The sequence below is a fragment of the Brachionichthys hirsutus genome, chromosome 17 (assembly GCF_040956055.1).
Source record: "Brachionichthys hirsutus isolate HB-005 chromosome 17, CSIRO-AGI_Bhir_v1, whole genome shotgun sequence".
Lineage (NCBI taxonomy): Eukaryota > Metazoa > Chordata > Actinopteri > Lophiiformes > Brachionichthyidae > Brachionichthys > Brachionichthys hirsutus.
In genome coordinates, this window is record NC_090913.1 from 12,637,496 (window position 1) to 12,658,112 (window position 20,617).

Sequence of the window (20,617 nt, forward strand, 5' to 3'; positions counted from 1 at the left end):
TTCATCCGCTTTTATTGCTATTTTATTGATTCTTGTTTCTTGTGAAACAAATTTTCAATAGGAATAATTTAATATTTTAATGATGTTCCATGTTTGGGATGACATATTATTTTTTATGTGGATAATTTGGCCTCATCTGTTTCAGATATAATAAACATAATCGTGTTACTGGGTAAATATATCATTGTGTGAAATGGAGAAATAGTAAGCCTGCCTTTCCTGGATTTATCAACCAATTAAAATGTTTGCATTGTGCCTTGAAAAACTGGGAAAAAACAACATTTCTATAGAGTTAAGTGAGACCTTTGTATAACTGGCTTGCGAAATCCCAACTTTACTTGAACATATCAAAGACTGTGTGTATGTACTTTTCAAAAAGAGCAAATATTGATAGTGATCCCAATGTTTTTGTGCAAGGTAAAAACATTGAGGTGGTACAGGAATTTAAATACTTAGGAATCACTCTTGACTCCCAACTTCATTTTAAACGACAAATAAAAAACACAGTGAATAGAATTAAGTTTAACTTGTCTAACTTTAGGTTTATCAGAAACAATCTAACCCTTGAGTCAGCAAAATTATATTTTGACACTATGATCATGTCACACATGTCATACTGTGTAACAAGTTGGGCGTCGGCCTGTAAGACGACTCTAAAACCGATTGAAGTTGTTTATAAACAATCTCTAAAAGTGTTGGATAAAAAGCCAAATATGTATCATCACTGATTAAGCTGGGACAACACTGTTAAACACATCGATGCGATCTTGATTTATAAAATCTTCCATTACAAGAATTTGTCATAATGAACTCAAACACATCAACGAGAACAGGCTCTAGAGGCGACTGTAGTTCCATTCAGAAAAGGTGCCTTTGGTCAAGCCACTTTTTCTGTTCGTGCATCTCCTTCTTGGAATTCTATCCCAACCACGATGCGTGAACTCCCGACTCTGGCCTCATTTTCCAAACAATTTAAAGCATGGCTATTGGAAGAGCAACATTGTAGCCACAACCATGCCTAAACTGATATATTTTTTTACCGTTGGCTAATTGGGGTACAATCCGATCATCCTCATTTTGTACTATTTAGTTGGACTGTTCTATTTGTTATGACTGTTTTATTGGTTTTGTTGTTTTATGTTGTTGCTGTAAAAGGGACTAAAGATGGAAATTAGCCATTGGCTACAATCTTACATATTTACGTGTAAACGTTCAGGAATATGTATTGTCTGTGTTTAAATAAACTCAAACTCAAACTCAAACTCAAATGTTGTGCTGCATCTCTGCTCAATGCAAACTATAAGTTTTTCTTTCTGGTTGTACTTGTGCTTAGATATCCCCATGGTATCCGTAAATTGTGTTTCTATATTTGTTATCCTAACTGTAAGTCTGTATTTTAATTTGTTCAATAAAAAAATTCAATAGGACTTTTTTTATTGAACAAATTAGCGGGTTGTACAAAATGAAACTGATTTGATTTGTAGTTTCTCAACTTCCTTTCTCCATTTTGTGGTTGATAGACGGCTATTGTTAGCGGCCCCTAGGATGAATAAAATATATAAAATATTAAATAAATGAATAATGCTGCCCCCATGTGGTCACAATGTCTCATTGCACAACAAACATAATGATGCGTGATTCGCAATGAAAGGGGGAGAGACCCCACGAGCGTGCGGGCAGAGGGAGGAGCCCTGAGGCGGAGTCACAGCTTTACGGAGGCGGAGTCACAGCAGAAGCTTGTAGCAATGTTTCCCTGATCATTGATCAGGATGAGATCAAACAGACCGTCCATTCTTCTTTAAATCACGGAGTGTAATTTATTTACTGAATTAAACTCTTTTACTTTTTAGCAGCGAGTTTTGTTACGTGCTCTACCCCTGATCAATAACTCTCTGCTCGGCCCCGAGTTTAAGGAAACGCGTCTTTTGGCTTCCCGTCTTGTCCTTGAACGCATCGCTGTGGCCGGCTGGGCTGGTGCTCGGAGCAATGCATGCTGGGAGCTCGACGATAATCACTGGACACAAGAAGACGCTGCGTCAGATTCCCTTTCCCAGATTTATTTGAAATTACTCAGATGATAAAAACTCGTTAATTAGCGCGTCATGGCCGCCGTGGCGAGGCGAGGACCCCGAAGGCGCTGCCTGCCCCCCCGCTGCAGTGGCCGATGGTCCGGTAAAACCTCAGCCCAGTCATCGGTCCACCGGGGGGGTCGAGCATCACGTCTGTTAAACGTTTTTTACAACATAAAAATAGATCGTTAACGATGATTAATATATTCCTTAAAATATTTATTGCATTTTCATCAACTAGTTTATTTCCTGTGTCGTTGCTGGCGCCGCTCTGAAAGACAAACCGGTACCGATGAGACGAGGTCCAGCAGGGGGCGCCGTTCGGCCCGATTAGCGTTTTAAAGTCAAGCTAAGAGGAACGCGTCTAAAACTCTGGCACTTGGTGTCGCTTCGTTTCTAGACTCTGAACAACGAACGTCTTCGTGCGGCGGTTCCGGCGGGTTCGGGACTCGGGCGCCGTTTACAGCGACTTCCTGGAGCGATACGCTCCAGAACCCCGACCCGCGAACACGAAGCGTGGAGGGAAGCCCGGTGTCCCGGTGCCGTGAAGAGAGAAAGGGGCGGGCTTAAAGCAGCGAAACAGTCCCACAACCCGGCGACGCGTCTTCACGCACAAGGATTTTGAAGGTTTTGGCACACGGGTCAGGCTAAACCCCGCCCTCCCCGAAGACGTCCGGCGGCATGCGGTCGAGCAGACCAATCAGAATCAGCTGTGTGGCCACGCCCACCGTCTCCCCCAACAGCAAAACAATGAAATCAAACAACAATCAAAGATCCGTAATTCTGACAAATCACCGCTATCACGAGAAAAGAAGGAGTGGTTGGTCCCGACGGGCCGCGCCCGCCCGGTGATTGTGCAAAGATGGGCGGGGCCCCCCAGTGGGAGGAGCTGGCGCTTGTATGTGTATTGTGGTGCGTCCGTCCGTCCGTCCGTCCGTTCATCCGACCGAGGCCGAGTCCTGAGCTGAGGCGGGCTCACCTCCCCACCGGCGGTGCCGGGGGGGCTCCTCTGATGATGCCTGGGGGCAGAAGGAGCGATGGGGTCACTACAGGTCATAAAGGCCCGTCTCCTAGCAACGGACCGGTAGGAACCGGTTCTTACCTTTGTTGCTCTTGCTGGGGTAGATCCTGCTAAAATGCCTGAACTCCTCTGGGGGGGGCAGGTCCTCCATGGGGTGGAAGTTAAACTTGGATTCAAAATCATCTGCAGGAAGTCAGACAGGAAGCAGCGGGTCAAGGCGGTCCTGAACGGGTCCGTTCGGGTTCCGACTAGAATCAGTAGTGGTGGGGGTCCGGAGCCGCGCCCTGGACTCACCTGTGATGGACCTGGAGGAGGAGGAGTGGCCGTTTCGGATAGGCGGGGGTGGTGGGGGGGGTCCAGCTGGAGTTCGGGGGTTGGATGATGAAGACACCGAGGAGGAGGAGGAAGGAGGTGGAGCCGGTTTGGCCGCTCGGTTGTGGGGCTCAGTGATGGCGGGACTGTGGCCACGGTACGGGGGCGGGGGAGGGGGGGCATCCCGGCCGCCGTTACGAGACCCGAGAGACGGAACCTGAGGAGCTGCGTGAACGACAAACGAGAGGAACGTCTGCCGTCAGCGCCGGCCGGGGGGTCGAGGGGCGTTACCTACCTGTCGCCCTCCCGGCCAATCACAGCATGGATTGAGTAACATGTGACTTCCTGCTTTGTGCAGTAAACGTGAATCTGAACACTCCCCCCGCCCCCCAGCGATGATGGAGGGAGCCGCAGGTGTGCGCAGCCAGACGACACCTCCCTGCCCGCTGCTCCTCAGTGGGAGGAGCATCTGCTTCAGACCTGCTCCTCCCACTGAAGGAACATCCCAGGCGGGTGTTAGTGGGCGGGGCGGAGCCCACCTGATTCACCTGGTATCGATCGATGCTGATCAACGACCAGCTGTAATGGCCGCTCCGTGTGTACCTGTGCGGCGTCCTGGAGGCTCTCTGGCTGGCGGCGGAGGTCTTCCTCCCATCTGGTTGGATGGAGATGATGAAGGGGGCGGGGCTGGGGCGTGGCTGCGTCCTTGGCCGCCACCTCCAGACGTGCGTTTTTTGTGTAGAGAGTTGCGCCTCTGTGGGAGTTCTGGAGCCCCGCCCCCATCTATGTGGGCCGGCCCATTGGAGATGTTACCTGGTGTGTGTGGTCGGTATGGCGGGGGGGGCGGGGGAGCAGAGGAGCCTCCTGTTGGCGGCCTGCTGGAAGAAGGCGGTGGCTTCACCGAGCTGGGAGGGGCGGGGCCTCTGCTGGGCGTCGGAGGGAGGGGCTTCTCTCTGCTGTGAGAGGATGCTGAAGGTGCTTTCTGATTGGATAGTGGAGCGTTGCCACGACCACCTCTGTTGAAGGGTGGGGGGGGGGGCGGGGCTGAGGTGCTGTGCTTCATCCCGCTGCTGGGGGGGCGGGAGATGTCGGGGAGCGACGGGCGTTGGGAGCGCTGCTCCATCGAAGGCGGCTTGCTGGGCGGGGAGGGCGAGCCGGAGCGGCCCGAGGGGGGCCGGGGGGCCGCCGGCCGGGACCCCGGGGGCCGCAGGGCAGACCTGCCCACCGACCCGGCAGAGGAGCCTTCTGAAGGTGACGGGACACAAAACACAGGAACGGACGGGTCAAAGGTCACGCCACCACACAGACACCAAGGACGTCCAGCCGTCAGACATCCTGGTCCAGATGGGCGGAGTCTCTGCTGGACAGGAACAGTAAAAACACGATGCAGCTTTTTACCTCCAAGAGGACGTAATTTTGGCACACCTCCATGGAACAGTCCTCCCACTCCCATTGGTCCTCCTGCTCCTCCTGCTCCTCCCCCTGAATCTGGTGAAGAGGTTGATGTCAGATGAGACAGACATGGAGCTAGAAAACAGATTTTTATCAGAATCAGAAAACTTTATTATCCCGGTGAGGGGCAACTTGTTTCACAGCCAGCAGAGACACGCCGCAAGTCAGTCATAAGAGGAATAGAAGCTGCTCGGAACAAACAAAACATAAGAGGAATAGAAGCTGCTCGGAACAAACAAAACATAAGAGGAATAGAAGCTGCTCGGAACAAACAAAACATAACAAGAGGAATAGAAGCTGCTCAGAACAAACAAAACATAAGAGGAATAGAAGCTGCTCGGAACAAACGAAACATAAGAGGAATAGAAGCTGCTCAGAACAAACAAAACATAACAAGAGGAATAGAAGCTGCTCGGAACAAACGAAACATAAGAGGAATAGAAGCTGCTCAGAACAAGCTGCTGGTAGACCCAGTGGAAGCTTCTGGAATCTGTTGGTCCTGCACTTTGGTCCCGACGACCGGAAGGCAGCAGCCGGGATTCAGAGGACAGCGGCTCTATGCTCAGATATTGGGCGAGGAATGGAGTTATTCAACATGACAGGACATGGAACAGGACGTGCGTGTGTGTGTGTGTGTGTGTGTGTGTGCGTGCGTGTGTGTGTGTGTGTGTGTGTGTGTGATGAATGCTCATCATGTTCCAGACGTGTTGAAACACCTCATGGAGACTGTGTGGAGTTAGAAGCGCCCACCCCGTGCTAACACTCAGTAGCTTTATGCTGGCTTCAGTCTGCACCGGTCACCTTTAGTAGCCCTTTATTAGCCCTTTATTAGCCCTTTATTACCATAAAATAATACGTTTGAGTAAAAACAAACAAACGAGAATAACCCGTCTCTAGGGCGGGGTCAAAGGGACGCCCGATTCATTAGCTTGCTAGCGGCGTTTAGCCCATTAGCTGGGTCAGATGAAGCATTTCCCAAGCGCCTCCGTGGAGGAGCGAGGAGGAGGAGCGAGGAGGAGGAGCGAGGAGGAGGACACGAGACGCCTGGCTAGCTGAGCTTTTAGCTTCGTCCCCCAGCAGCCTCCGGACAGACGAGACGCTTCTTTGGGAACTGGACTCACTCTCGATGACGGGGGCGCTCCGGTCACTGACCCCCGTGGCCTTCTTCAGCTTGGTGCCTTTGCAGATGTCCGACAGCAGCGCTCCCCGGTCTTTGACCTCGGAGGAGCCCAGTTTGGGACGAGTCGTGTTGGCCTGAGGAGACGATCAGAACATTCACTCCGACCCGAGTCTGGGCTCAACGCGACTCGCCGTGATGCGCCGGGAGCGTTCAGCCCGACCACTCACCTGATTGAAGGTGGGGGGCGGAGGGGGTCCCGGGGGAGGTGGGGGCGGGGGAGGAATGGGCATCCTCTCTGTGGGGGGGGGCAAGGAGCGCTGAATTCACCGTCTGGACCGGGACAACAAACGCCTGAAAAACAAAAGACGCAATGACCTTTGAACCCTGGAGCTGACAAAGCAGCACGCTTGTCATCAAACACACCCACACACACACACACACACACACACGCGTGTGAATACATGCGACTTGTCTTCTTGCAGACGAGGCTGATCCTGATTGGCTGCGTTCATAAGCACATACCTGACTAAATAAAAGGAGGGGGAGGAGCGATGAGGAGGCCCTAACCCCCTGAAAGGAATGCATGACACACACTGATGCCGTGTTCCCATTGGCTGGCTCTCTACCTGATGAGGGCTCAGGCTAACACCTGCGTAGCTTCACCTTTGACCCGATGGCGTTCCAGAAGCTAACCGAGCGCTGAGCCGATTGGCTCCTGATCATCTCTGCTGAAGTCAATTACGCCGCCGGACTTCCTGGTTCGGGGTCGGCTCGCCGTCCCTGGAGGAAGCGAAGGGCGGGTCAAGGGGGTGGAGCCTATCCAACTTCCTGGGACAGGAGGCGGGGCTCATGTCTTTGGTGATGGGAGGACCACACCCCCACAGACGACAGGAGAGTCCCGGTCCTCAGCCGGACCAGAACCAGAACCTTCCTGCTGTGAGGCCACGGCGTGATCCAAGTACGATGACGATGCGATCCATGATCACCGGCACGCCCTCAGGCCCGATTCTCCTACGAACCCGTGGGAGTCCGGTCCGGCGTGATGAAGTCCACCTCCACGCCTTCACCGGCATCTCGCTGTCTGGGCTCATTGTTGGCTCATGCCGGAAGCACGCTGGGGCCCCGCCCCCGTTCCTCGGGCTACACGCTCCCAGCGAGCGAGGCAGCAGGAATCTCACCCAGCAAGCTCGCCAGTCAACGGAAAGACGAGACGGCACTGGGACTGGACCCAAAGACCAACCGAAACGAGACGAAAAAGCTTCTCCTCTGGCAGGACACGCGAGCTCTGCTGGGCGGGTCACGCAGGGACACCGGGACAGAGGACGTTTAGTGATGTCATCACTGAACACAAAACCTCCACGTGAGACAGGGACCCATGTCCTAATGGACCCGTCTCGTACCCAGTACTCCACCATTCTGTTCAGAGGACACAGTCCAGAAAGACACGAGACAGACTCATGGTGTCCAGTCGTCCCCACTGTCCCCACGACGTTCAGAGGAGAAGAATAAACAATGACCTCTGTCCAATGACGTCACAGGAAGGTGAGGCCTGCCCACCCAAACAGCTGCACCTTTGACCACATCACCGGTGTGACGCCGCGGAAAGGGGCCGCACTAGGAAGTAGGACGCCTCAGCGCGTCTTCAGTGACGTCACCAAATCAATAACTTTTACAACAGCGCACATTTACAAAAGTTAGCAAACAGTCAGTCACGTGAGGCCTACACCTGGTGGCAGGTAAAAACACACACCTGGCCAAAGTTTCATGCGGGTGGGATTACGTTAGCTTCAGCGTCCGCGCAGTTTACTCACCGCGGCTCGAGGAACGGGTTCGATGCCCCCGTTGTCCCAAACAACATGAAAGTCAAGGGTCGTTGTGGGACAGCGGCTGGACTCTTAAAGGGCGGTGACAAGTCCTGGCGGCGTAAGCTAAAGCTAGCCGGCTAACGCTAGCTTGCTCTCGACGGTCGCGCTAGCTTCGGTTAGCTGGTTAGCATCGACCTGTTTACTTCCCAGCTGTCAGTCTGACTGGACGTAAACTCCGCCGGTCATACTTCTCTACGGGAACGTAACGTGACATCAACTCGCGACGGCGTTTACGAGTCACTCCGGTGGTTTCCGGTCGCAACGGAACGCTTTAGCCGCACTGCCGACCTGCGAGCAGAGCCATAGTCGCCGTCAGCAGAGTCTAATCAGGCCCTTCTCAGGAACCCGGAAACGGGCCGGTCGACACAAAATGGAGGCAAACACGTGTTGCGTTTACGTGCTGCTGGAAACTACCACTTCCATGGCTCGTGGAAGGAAGCAGCGTGTTCCGACGCGATTACAAGGACTTGTCTTTTAGTTGAGAGATAAATCTGTTTATTTTGTTACATTAGACAACATCTGGGAGCTGGTTCTACTTGTGAGGTAAACGATTTGTTCCTAAGTAACCACGTAGACCTAAACTCCGTTTCGCCAGAATAAAATACCGCTTATATGTTTGTTCATCAATAACAACCTACGTCAGAGAGTTCGAAACATGCATTTATGTGAGTGTTATAAACTACTTAAGGATTAAAGTAAAGTGAAATCCAGATTCTGTGTCGCTACAAGAGATGCCTAAAAATATCACACTGACGTGAAGGTGCCACGCATGCGCAGTACAATCCACTTCCTGTAAAGATGGCGCTGATCAGGAGAATGGGGATTTGCAGCGGGTTGTTGCTCAGACAGCCGCTGCTGTTCTCGTCCCCTCTCAGAACCCAGAGCTCCGTGACCGCGGACCTCGTTCCCCGAACCTCCCTGTCCAGCCCGCCGTGGCCGGAACCGACTGTCCGCGCCCCGGAGGAGGAGCGCAGCCCACATGCCGCGGTGGTCAGCACCGTGAACGAGCAGATCAACCAGCGGGACTTCGGCCGCTTGTTCGCCGTGGTCCATTTTGCTGGGCACCAGTGGAAGGTCACCAACGAAGACCTCATCCTGGTGGAGAACCACATCCCGGCGGAGTGCGGGGACCGGATCCGGATGGAGAAGGTGCTGCTGGTCGGCGCTCAGGACTTCACCCTGATGGGGAGGCCTCTGCTGGGGACGGAGCTGGTCCGGGTCGAGGCCACGGTGATCGAGAAGACCGAGTCCTGGCCCAGGGTCCATATGAGGTTCTGGAAGAGGCACCGGTACCAGCGCAAAAGGATCATCATCCAGCCGCAGACGGTGCTTCGGATCAACAGCATCGAGCTGGTTCCGACACTGGCATGATGCCGGGTCAGGGGAACATGCCAAGAACACGGAGGGACCGGGTCAGGGGAACATGCTAAGAACACGGAGGGACCGGGTCAGGGGAACATGCCAAGAACACGGAGGGACCGGGTCAGGGGAACATGCCAAGAACACGGAGGGACCGGGTCAGGGGAACATGCCAAGAACACGGACGGACCGGGTCAGGGGAACGTGCTAAGAACACGGACGGACCGGGTCAGGGGAACGTGCTAAGAACACGGACGGACCGGGTCAGGGGAACATGCTAAGAACACGGACGGACCGGGTCAGGGGAACATGCCAAGAACACGGACGGACCGGGTCAGGGGAACATGCTAAGAACACGGACGGACTGGATTGGTTGGGTCCGTCTCTGAATCGGTTCCTTCCGTTTCAGCCGGTAAATAAAGTTTGACCTTCTGACCTCGTCTCTGGTGATGAAGGTGGAAACACGTTCACGGTTCCGCTGTCGGGCCGACCTGACCCGTCACGGATGTTGTTGCCATGACGCCGGAATGAGGAAGCAGTCAATCACTTCATCAGTCGCTTTCTTATTAACGTGTTATTAACTGTTAATAAACTCGGAGCTGACCCTGACCCACATTCCTTCGTGTTTGAGTTCAGAATCCGAAACGCTTCCCGATGGCGTTCACACTTCATTACGTCTGACCGATGAACACTTCCTGCTTCCTCCAACTTTATTGACAATGACGGTTGAACAGCGTCGACCTTTGTCTCCGTCGTGGACGTTGACGCTCTGATAGGGTTATTTTGCTTATTTTCATATTGTTTAATGTTACTGTTAGGTGAAAAACAGTCCCATCTGGTGGGCAGCGATGTTTGCGCCCTAAAAGTATTGTGATGTCACTGGGTCAAGAGGTGGAGCTACGAAGGTGATAAATAAACATGTTCCGGTCAGCGGAACGGAGTTGGTTTTGAGGAGCGCGCCAGACCACCCGGTCTTGGCTGCGTCAGAGAGAAAAGCATCCGTGCCTCTGCCTGCTTCATTTCGATGCGTTTAAAATTTAATATCACAATGTTAGAAACTTTATCCCTAACATTTATTGGTCCTTCGAGCCGCGAATCCAATATCACGTGAATCCACGGTCCGGAACGTGCAGCAGGAACGCGGACGCACGCGGTTTTTGCGCAGGCATGGCGATGGTGAGTCGGCAGCGCAGCGGGTCCTCGGAGAAGGCCCCGTTCACGTTTCGGTCCGACCGGAGATCCGTGTGACGGAAGAACAGCGGGAAATACGCATCGATGGACGAAGGTAAGTAGGATTTAAGATGTTTATGTGTGTGAATGAGTGAGAATGGAGGTCGCGCGCGGCGAGCGTTTTTGTCTGTTGCGAAGCACGTATGTCGATGCGTGCGCGGGCTCCGTTTTAAACGTTGCCTGGGATCCGGTTATTATCACAACAACGGTAATAAGGCCGAGAATTTAAAGGGATTCTTTAATTGCGTTTGCTCCAAGTGCGAGCTGTTTTCCGGTTATTATCACAACAACGGTAATAAGGCCGAGAATTTAAAGGGATTCTTTAATTGGGTTTGCTGCAAGAGCAGGCTGTAGGCTATTAAGACGAATAATAGACCTTGCCACCCGTGAAGTGGGGTGCTAAAATGTAATTTGGCCATGAGTGTAACGACAAGTAACGTGAGTGTATGTATGGATGTATGGATGCTTAAATGGTGCTTTTAAGCAGAGGAGCACATGGGGAACTGTAACATAAAATAGCATGCTATAAAAAACTAAAATAAAAATCGTAAGCAACAGGATAACTTGGATTGCAGAATGTCTCAGCGGGTTCTGCAGGCCTCGACTGGACATTCGTGCAAGAGGGGGATAACTTCCCAGTTGAAGATAAACATCTAGGAAGGTAGATTGTTTGTGAGTAGATTATTTCTAGCAGAGAAGAAGGAAAAAGTGATGTTTTGGTAATGAAAGTACAAGAGGATGTTTAATGATGGAGGAGATTTAAGAAGGATTGAGAAGGTCGCTTGGATGGAGTGGAGAAGAACGTCAGGAGGAGGAAGCAGGAACTGGTGAGTATACGGAAAGTATTGAGAATGTGTGGAGGAACAGCTAAGTTGAGGAAAAGAAACCAGAATGTGGTAAGTGTTGGAAATGTAACGTAAGAAATATGATGTGTAAAGATTGTTCTGAGCGTTTCAGAAGGGACAAAGGAGCAGCATGGAGAAAGAGACCACATGGCACCTCCAAGATGGAGGCCAGGACAACTACAAAATGGAGGTTTAAGCAGGAAAAGTCTTTGTGAATTCCAAATTAGCATGACAGAACCAAGTCTCTACAGCCATTTATATGCGGATGATTCTGGAGACACCTTTTGTTTGAAAGTTTTGGAAGACAAAGAAGGTTGGAGGAGATGTAAGAAGATGAAGCTGAGGAGAAGAAAAAAGAGGAGACAAAGGAATGCTGGATGGTGAAGACAGACAAGAGACAAAGACATGCCACATGGCATCGGATGACGCTGCATGGAGACCACAGGCAGGCCACGACGCCAGGATGGTGACCAAGACAAGATCAAAGTGTTTGCACAGAATTAAAAATAAATAAAAATAAAATATCTAATGCCTTTTAACAAAACCCCAGACAAAATGGTGGGTTCAAGGAGGACGACTGACTGAATGCCTGTCTTTTCGTGGCTGAGTGGAGGTGAGACGGGCCCTCTCAAGTCCACTCAGTCTTGAGACACGTTTGAGGCTACTCGTCCCCCACCATTTGCTTAGCTAAACACAGGAATGGGGATGTACCAGATCATTCCCCCAACTTTTATGACTCTGTGGAATGCGAGCCACAGGGAGTCATCAAGAACAGACAGTTTAATTAGATTAAAAACTAAGGTAATCTCAGGATCTAAATAAAATCTAAAATAATTGATGATTCAACGGTGAACAGGTAATTGCACAAACACACGCACTGTAAAAAAGACTTTTGACTGTAAGACAGATCACAACTATTGACGGAGTTTAGAGACTGACTTCAGACTGAAGGAAGATGAGACGACTAGAGACAGACTTGAATCAATTCAGATGTGAATTGGGAACTTGACATCTGTGAATATAACATGTAAATTTAATGCTTTTTCTACCATAGCAGGAGAGATCCCGGACTGGACTGGGAGCAGATAAACTCTGCCAACATATGGGTTCTCAATAGTGAAACGTGAAATGAAGGAAGGAAGAGGTTCAAAGATTTTATCATGTGTCAATAAAGAAATGTGTTTTGTTCTGAGTTGCGAATGCAGATAGCAGCTCCAGGAACACCAGAAGAGACTGCTAAGCTGTGATGCAGAAACGACAGCCAACGGGAGCGCTGTACGGTCGAAGGAACATCTCAGACAACAGCAGAGGAGAAGCCTGACGGACTGGAGGCGATGAACCTTCCAGCCAACGCATGGCGCCCTCAATAGGAGCATCTCAGACAAGCATAGGGTGAGAGGCACATGGAAACTCTTTTGAACTTATTTCATCCCAAATTGAGTGATGTATATAATATGCTGTGAATGTGACGTAAGAGTAGGAATTATTTTGAGACATTGTATTAAACAAGTTAGACTAATACTGATAGAATAGACTAGATTTACTAATGGAAGCAAGTTTGAACCATGGAAAACGTTCATAGTTCAAACAGGAGGGATTGCACAGCAGTAATTAAATCAATAATTACTCTGGAAGAATAAAAATAATACAAAAAAAAATTGTTTGCTGTATATATGTGTAGAATCACTAAATCCTGTTCCAGTAGCCATAATAACTAGTTATAACGGTGATGATTTTGTGAATCAGGTGGTAAGATGTGAAACAACATGCAGATCAGATGTCACTGTATATCAGAGCGCTAGGCTAGTGTAGAGAAGGAAGCCATGGATGCAGTACATCGATTTGGTGAAGAGGAAGCGTTGAGTGAAAAGATGAAGCACACTCTTTCTGAACGATGTCCAGAGAGCAAATGATCTGCCGAAGTTTTTCTTTGTCCCGACAGGAGGGCGAATCTACTAAGCGTGTTTGGTGTCGGCGTCTTCATGGAAACCATCGGGAAGCAGCAGACGGTCCGGACCGAGGAACGGAGGACCACTCAGGGTCATGCTGACGACACCAACGAGACGTGAACATCCAGAGTTCCTCCTGAATCCATCCGTTGCACTGTAGGAGGAAACGTCTCTTGCCAAACTGATCCAGAGATGCAGACAGGAAGTCTGATCAGAGAGAGGTGGTGAGAGATTGACTCACACTCATTTTAAGATCTGTGAGGAAGAGACCCTCACAGTGTAACCAGGACAAGAACACTGACAGTGAAGCTGAATCACTTTCAAGAAGATTTGCTGATGGACAAGGAACGACAACAACCAGACTGACCTAACACCAAGAACAGTTTGCATATTCCAAAGTGTAATCTGTTTGAATGTTTGTCTAGAGATGTGTGACTAGAAGAACGTCATAAAGTAATCTATGCAGATTAGGAGAGTTTCATAGGAGTAGTTAACCAACACCTGGTATCGTTATACTATATTAATTGCAACTGTCAGTAATTTATGATTAAGTGGAGAAGCGTACGATGCAATTAGAATCCTAAAATAGATCAAATAACACTAATGAGCAGGATGTAGATTTAAATTCATAAACTAAATTTAACTAAACCATTGCTATTTGATATTCCAATAGGCATGAAATTAATAGAAAGATAGGTTAACAATTATACTAAAATAGAAGTAATAAGTCTACAACAACGTAAAAGTGTATAAGCATATGACTTTTGATAGCATTAGAGTAAGTAAAAGTAGCTAAATTATAGTGACAAGTTGAGTTAATAAGACAGTAAAAGATTGTTAGGATTATCCATCCATAATATAGACATTGTAATAATTTAATTTAGAGTTCAGAATGTTCCAGATGTGTTAAAACTTTGGAGCAATAAAGATAAAATAATCATGTCACTGTTTTCAAATTTCAGTGTAGAGAAGATAATGCTGGTAAAATGTTAAAGTAATTCAAACTAGGAGAAACATCGGTAATGCTCTAACGTAGGATTTGTTAATAAAGGGTTTGACAGTAACATTTAGATTGTGGAAATGAATGTTGTTTGTTTTTGTACTGATTGGATTTTATGTTTTTTTTCATGTTTGTTTTCCTTGTTGACGAGGAATGAGATGTTTGACATTGTATTAGGAGGATTGTTAAAATGCCTGGATTGGGGGTCGTTAAGATAATCGCAGGTGCAGCTGGATTGTGGAAGGAATTTTCCCGTTTGAAAGATGTATGCTATATGAAGATGGAATCTGCAAACTACGGGTTTTTCGCCTTCCTCCCTGATTCAGGTCAGATCTTGAACGTAAGAACTCAGATCTTGAATGTAATAACTCAGGTATTGATCTTGATTGTATTGATTTTGTTCTGTGATTGTTTTCTGATAGTTTAGTTCAAGCATGTTTAGTTAGCACTGAATGCTTTGTAGAAACCAGAAGAATGTTAGTTTTACAATGAAAATACAGGAGGGAATGATAGGGTTATTTTGCTTATTTTCATATTGTTTAATGTTACTGTTAGGTGAAAAACAGTCCCATCTGGTGGGCAGCGATGTTTGCGCCCTAAAAGTATTGTGATGTCACTGGGTCAAGAGGTGGAGCTACGAAGGTGATAAATAAACATGTTCCGGTCAGCGGAACGGAGTTGGTTTTGAGGAGCGCGCCGGACCACCCGGTCTTGGCTGCGTCAGAGAGAAAAGCATCCGTGCCTCTGCCTGCTTCATTTCGATGCGTTTAAAATTTAATATCACAATGTTAGAAACTTTATCCCTAACATGCTCCAATAATTATCTCCTCTTCCTCGTAAGGATTTCAGACCTCAGATCCGTAAACTGGGTTAGGGCTATGAATGAACGGATGAATGAATGAATGAATGAACAGATGAATGAATGAACGGATGAACAGATGAATGGCTCTCTATTATTACCGTGGTGTTGGTGCCGTCCACCAACCAAAGCCCGTCCCTAACCAGATCATGTCTGGGCCTCCGGCAGGGACCGTCCAGGCCCAGCTGGCCCGGGTCCGGCCGGCGCCGGTCGGTTTGTCGGACCGTTCAGGTTCCTGCAGGGCCGCTGGCGTGGCAGCGAAGCCCGGCGGCGGGGGGCCGACATGGCAGGTGAGCCACGGAGGCACGCCGACGGGAAACTGAGACCCAGCAGACAGCAGCTGGGACAGGAAATGACATCATCGTGGTCAGAGGTACCGTTCAGATCAGGAGGCGGGGCCTGACCGCCATTAAACCCGTTAACCAGCCCTCGGCCAATCACCAGGACTGAGCTGTTGTTATTGTCCAATCGTGGCAGAGGAGGCAAGGAAGGCGGGCCGTTAGAGACAGGAAGTTGCCAGCCATTGGACCACAAAGCGGAGGCGGCAGTAGAGGCGAGCGTGGCTCGACCCGGTTCGGAGACCAACATTCCCCCCGTGGGAGACTTGGTGCAGTCCATGGGTTCAGTGAGACACGTTCTGTCCTCGTCCTCCTCGTCCTCCAGCCGCTCCAGAGACGCCATGGCCAGCTGGACAGGGAGGACGGAATCCTCCCCCGACCCCCCCCCCTCCTCCTCTAACGGCTCTCTCCTCTCATCCGTCTCCTCCCTCACCCCGCCTCCTGTCCCCCCCTCCTCCGTCCCCTCCACGTCTCTGGAGGAGACAGCGGTCCGGTTGAGCTCCGGGGTGCAGGGGAGGGACCGGCACCTCCTCGGCAGCGCTCTGAGGAGGTGGGGTGAGGCACACGGGTCCTGAAGCGCCGGGAGGGCGAAGGTCAGCGAGATGACAGACTTGCTGGGCGTGTCCAACAGCTTGCACCGCCCACCGTTCAGGTCCCGTCTCAGGGAAAAGGGGTTGACCCGTGCCGGGGTGCAGAGGAGGGGCAGGGTCGCCGGGGGCAACATGTCGGACAGACTCCTCGCCAAGCCTTGGCGCTGCTGGGCGTGGCCAGCGGGGTGACAAGGAGAGCTGCGGCGCCGGTAGGGACTGCCGTCCAACGCCACGGGTCCTGAGCGAGGGACAGGAAGAGACACGGGAAAAACAGGACATGGATTCAAACACAGCCCCATCCCTGAAGGGGAGGGTACGGCCCGGGAAAAGGGGAGGCGCCGATGTACCGACCGAGAGCAATGGCCGCCACGCCCCCGTCCTCTCGCTCCATCCCCTCCAATGTGAAGACGATGTCAGAGAACGAGGGCCGCCTCTCCGCACTCATCTGGAAACAGGAGGGGACAGATCCACGGTGAGCAAAAGGTGAGTCTCCCACAGCGACGCCCGCCGCGGCGGGGGGGCGGCGGCTGACTTACCTTACAGCAGGTGACAGCGAGACTCAGGAACGCAGGTGGACAATCCCCCACCAGGCTCTGGAAGGCGGCCACGTCCAGACCAAAGTCCTGCACACAGGTGTGCACACAGGTAGCTGCTGCACCCCCCCCCCCCCCCCCCCCGCTCATCAATAAAGTTTAAAAGCACAAACACACACCTCCGTCCTGGGGAGGAAGTCGGGATCAGCTTCGATCCGGGCGATGACCTCACACAGGATGATGCCGTAAGCAAACACGTCCACCTGAGTGGGGACGGGGGCGGGGGCGGGGTTACTGCGGCCCACCTGGGTTAGACGTGGGCGTGGCACAGAGCGGCGCTCACCTTCTCATCGTACAGCTCCCCCCTCAGGACTTCAGGGGCCATCCAGTAGGGGGAGCCCACGATGGCCAGCGGCGTCCCAACGCCGTCACTGGAAAGAAACCACGGCAACGCCGTCAGCTGGTCCAGCGTCGGGCGGGCCTGAGCAACGCGTTCTGATTGGACCGTGGGCCCATCCCACACGGCTCAGGATGACATCACAACGACATCAGTCACTTCCTGCGCCGGAGCAGGATCGGCTCGCACTCACCTGTAATCGGGGATTTTCTCCGCCAGGCCGAAGTCGCCCACGACGACGGTGAGGACGCCGTCGTCGTGGCGCACCAGGCAGTTCTGCACGGGAAACAGTCAGTCACGGGGGGCGGAGCTGCTTGGGGGAGGTCTGAGCTAGGACTATGAACCGGATCAGCCCCGCCCACTCTACCTTGGAGGTGAGGTCCCGGTGGAAGACGCCCTTGCCGTGCAGGTACTGCAGCCCGCTGGCGATGTCCAGAGACAGGAGGATCCGGACCCCCCAGGACAGGCGCAGGTCACTGTCCAACAGCTGCTCCAGGTTGCCGCCATTGATGTACTACGGAGACAAAGGGGGGACGTGTGGACGTGTAGAAATGACAGGGACGATGAAGACACGGAGAAGAGGAGCGCTGCAGGGCGTTACCTCCGTCAGAGCGTGGAGCTGCCCCTCGTGCACGCAGACCCCGAGAAACCTGGGGGGGCGAGGGGACACGGCTGAGTACGTCCCCCGGTGGGACACGGCAGGGTTCGTCCCCCGGTGGGACACGGCAGGGTTCGTCCCCCGGTGGGACACGGCAGGGTTCGTCCCCCGGTGGGACACGGCTGAGTACGTCCCCCGGTGGGACACGGCAGGGTTCGTCCCCCGGTGGGACACGGCAGGGTTCGTCCCCCGGTGGTGGGACACGGCAGGGTTCGTCCCCCGGTGGTGGGACACGGCAGGGTTCGTCCCCCGGTGGGACACGGCAGGGTTCGTCCCCCGGTGGGACACGGCAGGGTTCGTCCCCCGGTGGGACACGGCTGAGTACGTCCCCCGGTGGGACACGGCAGGGTTCGTCCTCCGGTGGTGGGACACGGCAGGGTTCGTCCCCCGGTGGGACACGGCAGGGTTCGTCCCCGCAGCGGTTCCTACCTGAGGATGTTGGGGTGGCAGAGCCGGTTCATCAGCTGCACCTCTCGTAGCATGTTAGCTTTGTTGCTAGCCAGCGTGTTCATTTTCAGCGCCATCACCTGCCCTGTGATCCGATGCTGCACCTGAGAAATGCCCAGAGACGGGTGAGACAGGACGGGGAGACGGGTGAGACAGTACCGGATCTGGGCCTGCCTGTCTGTGGGTATTAATAGCGTAGCGCTAATAGGATTTCCCATCATTCCTTCTGATCTGCACAAATCCACTGCCCCTCGCTAGCATGAAAGATGCTGTAGCGCACACACACACGCGCACACACACACACGCACACACTCACACACACACACACACAGACACACACACACACACTCACACACACACACACCTACACACACACAAACTCACCTACACACGCGCGCACACACACACACACACACACACGCACGCACACACACACACGCGCGCACACACACGCACACACACACACACACCTACACACACACACACACACCTACACACACACACACACACACACTTACACACACACACACACACAACATGAAGAACATTTTAAAGGACGTTCAAACCAACCGGCGCTCTCCGACAGGCCACACCTCCTGAGGTGATGACATCACACGTACCTTGAAGACCTCGGAGAAGAAACCTGAGCCGATCTTCTCACAGAAGAAGTCGTCGATGCGGGCCAGGCTGGACACGGCGCTCCTCAGGGCTCGGTACGAGGACGGGCGGATCCGGTTGGGGGCGTGGATCTTGTGGAGCGCCGGTTCGTCCGGACCGCCGCGACCCTCGTCGGGATCACAGTCGCAGCGGTCGGCGTGGTAGTCCATGGCGCCGGCAGACCACCACGACCCAGAGACCCGGTTCTCCCCCAGGAGGGAACCGACGGTCCGGTTAGACCGCGACAGTCCTGAGAGCCACGGTGACGGCACCCGCCGCCATCTTGGTGTCAGAGCAATGGACACGCCTCCTGCAGCTTGTACCGACGGCCGGTGGACTCGGGTTACAACGCAAATATAGAAATCACCTGCAGGAAGGAAACAGCTCTCATTGGCTCTGCGTCTACGCAGCCCAGTAAGACACGCCCCCTCCTGCGCCAGGTGTGCTCGCTGCAGCGCCGACGCTCCGACCTCAACACGCCGGTTACATCACATCCTGCAGCTCCATGCGAGAGGGGCGGGGCTCCACAGGTGCAGCATGAAGACTCCTGCAGAGGACAAGAGAAGGTATCCATAAAGCCACCATTGATCAGCTGTAAACCGATCAATCAATCTGCAGGGTTCTGTCCTATTGGACCGGGCAGCTCCAGAACATCAGCGAGGCCCCGCCCTGCTGGGGGAGGGAGGGGCTCCAGATGGTTCTGATGATGATGAATATTAACGTCTGATCGATCAATGATTTATTAGTGACAGTAAAATACATGAAAACGTTGGATCGTTTAAAGCATCAATCAATAAATGAGTATCGGAAGCCAACGTGAGATCCACCTGCAGACGGTCCCGGGCCTGGTCCAATCACGGCTCGGTACACCCGAGGATGCTGTCCCGAACCAGTACCGGGAGCAGAGGAGGAGCTCGACGAGGTCCGAAGGTTGGAGCAGAACCAGGAGCAGAACCAGGAGCACAACCAGGAGCAGAACCAGGAGCAGAACCAGGAGGAGAACCAGGAGCACAACCAGGAGCACAACCAGGAGCACAACCAGGAGCAGAACCAGGAGCAGAACCAGAACTACGGACCGGCGGCGGATAATCCTGCTGCTTGAGCCGCTTAACGGACCAACATCCACGGAGAAGCAGAGGGGAGGGACTTCCTGTCGCACACTTCACAATAAAGGTCCCCATCACGCTATAATAATAATAATAATAATAATAATAATAATAATAATAATGCATCGGGTTTATTTAGCGCGTTTACATTGGGCATTATTCATTCTCTCCGTACTTGGTGCTGGTGAAGCTACTACTAGCCACAGCCGCCCCGGGGCAGCCTCAGGTAGGGCGGGCAACGTCTCCCTCCAGCCGGCGCCCAGCCCGGATCAATGCGGAGGGAGGGCTGAGGCAGGAAGTGGAATGGCTTCCGGATCCGGGAGGAGGTAGATTTGCTGTGGCGACCCCTGACGGGACAAGCCGGAAGACAAAGAAAAAGAAGTATATTTATTTTCACGTGAATAAACTTATATCTGACAAGTTTAGCATTTATTTTTCTGGCATAAATACTTCTTCGATGTTTTGTTTATTTTTTATGTTGTTTGCTTTCTAGCGAGCTGGATTTAACTTTCACCAGACTCTTACTTTGTAAACAACACATAACTTCCTGTAGGCCCGTGTTTTGTATCCTGTATTCACGTTTTGCTAAACTGACCCGGAATCAGTTTGGCACAGAATTAAAAAAGAACGATCCGAGAGCGGCTGCTCAGCCGGAAGTGGCAGCTGCTGACCCGGAAGTGGCAGCTGCTCACCCGGAAGTGGTGCACAAGCGATGTCACATATTTCTATGATAAATTACCAAACACTTCATTATTCCATATTAGCAAAGCACTTCAAAATTAGTACGAAGAAAATGTATTTTATGTTATA

At 51.9% G+C, this 20,617-nt stretch overlaps 3 protein-coding genes across 3 annotated transcripts; 1 reads left to right on the plus strand and 2 right to left on the minus strand.

Annotated features, from left to right (window-relative positions):
• Window positions 1-1,799: 1,799 nt before the first annotated feature.
• Window positions 1,800-8,142, minus strand: LOC137906507 (WAS/WASL-interacting protein family member 2-like). The gene is made up of 8 exons (XM_068750784.1): window positions 7,786-8,142; window positions 6,202-6,325; window positions 5,976-6,108; window positions 4,801-4,890; window positions 4,006-4,647; window positions 3,385-3,627; window positions 3,172-3,273; window positions 1,800-3,088 (listed from the first exon to the last, which is right to left on the minus strand). Exons 2-8 carry the CDS (start codon window positions 6,262-6,264, stop codon window positions 3,045-3,047), a joined length of 1,317 nt encoding a protein of 438 aa, XP_068606885.1. The 5' UTR covers window positions 6,265-6,325; window positions 7,786-8,142; the 3' UTR covers window positions 1,800-3,044.
• Window positions 8,143-8,634: 492 nt separating this feature from the next.
• mrpl21 (mitochondrial ribosomal protein L21) lies at window positions 8,635-9,299 on the plus strand. Its single transcript, XM_068751372.1, has one exon. It carries the CDS (start codon window positions 8,638-8,640, stop codon window positions 9,208-9,210), a length of 573 nt encoding a protein of 190 aa, XP_068607473.1. The 5' UTR covers window positions 8,635-8,637; the 3' UTR covers window positions 9,211-9,299.
• A 5,929-nt stretch (window positions 9,300-15,228) lies between these two features.
• Window positions 15,229-18,871, minus strand: LOC137906420 (dual specificity testis-specific protein kinase 2-like). The gene is made up of 10 exons (XM_068750681.1): window positions 18,665-18,871; window positions 18,027-18,148; window positions 17,541-17,589; window positions 17,307-17,453; window positions 17,133-17,215; window positions 16,886-16,973; window positions 16,722-16,805; window positions 16,546-16,632; window positions 16,361-16,454; window positions 15,229-16,247 (listed from the first exon to the last, which is right to left on the minus strand). The coding sequence occupies exons 1-10, from the start codon at window positions 18,869-18,871 to the stop codon at window positions 15,229-15,231; spliced, it is 1,980 nt and encodes a 659-aa protein (XP_068606782.1).
• Window positions 18,872-20,617: the final 1,746 nt, after the last annotated feature.

Excerpts from the sequence above, each read along its gene's own strand:
- LOC137906507 (XM_068750784.1), bottom strand. The coding sequence starts at position 6,264 with ATGCCCATTCCTCCCCCGCCCCCACCTCCCCCGGGACCCCCTCCGCCC. Across the intron at positions 3,628-4,005 it reads GCCTCCAGGACGCCGCACAG|CTCCTCAGGTTCCGTCTCTC; the intron begins GTACACACGGAG and ends TCGTTCACGCAG. Across the intron at positions 3,089-3,171 it reads CCCCAGCAAGAGCAACAAAG|GCATCATCAGAGGAGCCCCC; the intron begins GTAAGAACCGGT and ends TTCTGCCCCCAG.
- mrpl21 (XM_068751372.1), top strand. The coding sequence starts at position 8,638 with ATGGCGCTGATCAGGAGAATGGGGATTTGCAGCGGGTTGTTGCTCAGA.
- LOC137906420 (XM_068750681.1), bottom strand. The coding sequence starts at position 18,871 with ATGGACTACCACGCCGACCGCTGCGACTGTGATCCCGACGAGGGTCGC. Across the intron at positions 16,974-17,132 it reads GAGAAAATCCCCGATTACAG|TGACGGCGTTGGGACGCCGC; the intron begins GTGAGTGCGAGC and ends GTTTCTTTCCAG. Across the intron at positions 16,455-16,545 it reads TCGCTGTCACCTGCTGTAAG|ATGAGTGCGGAGAGGCGGCC; the intron begins GTAAGTCAGCCG and ends TCCTGTTTCCAG.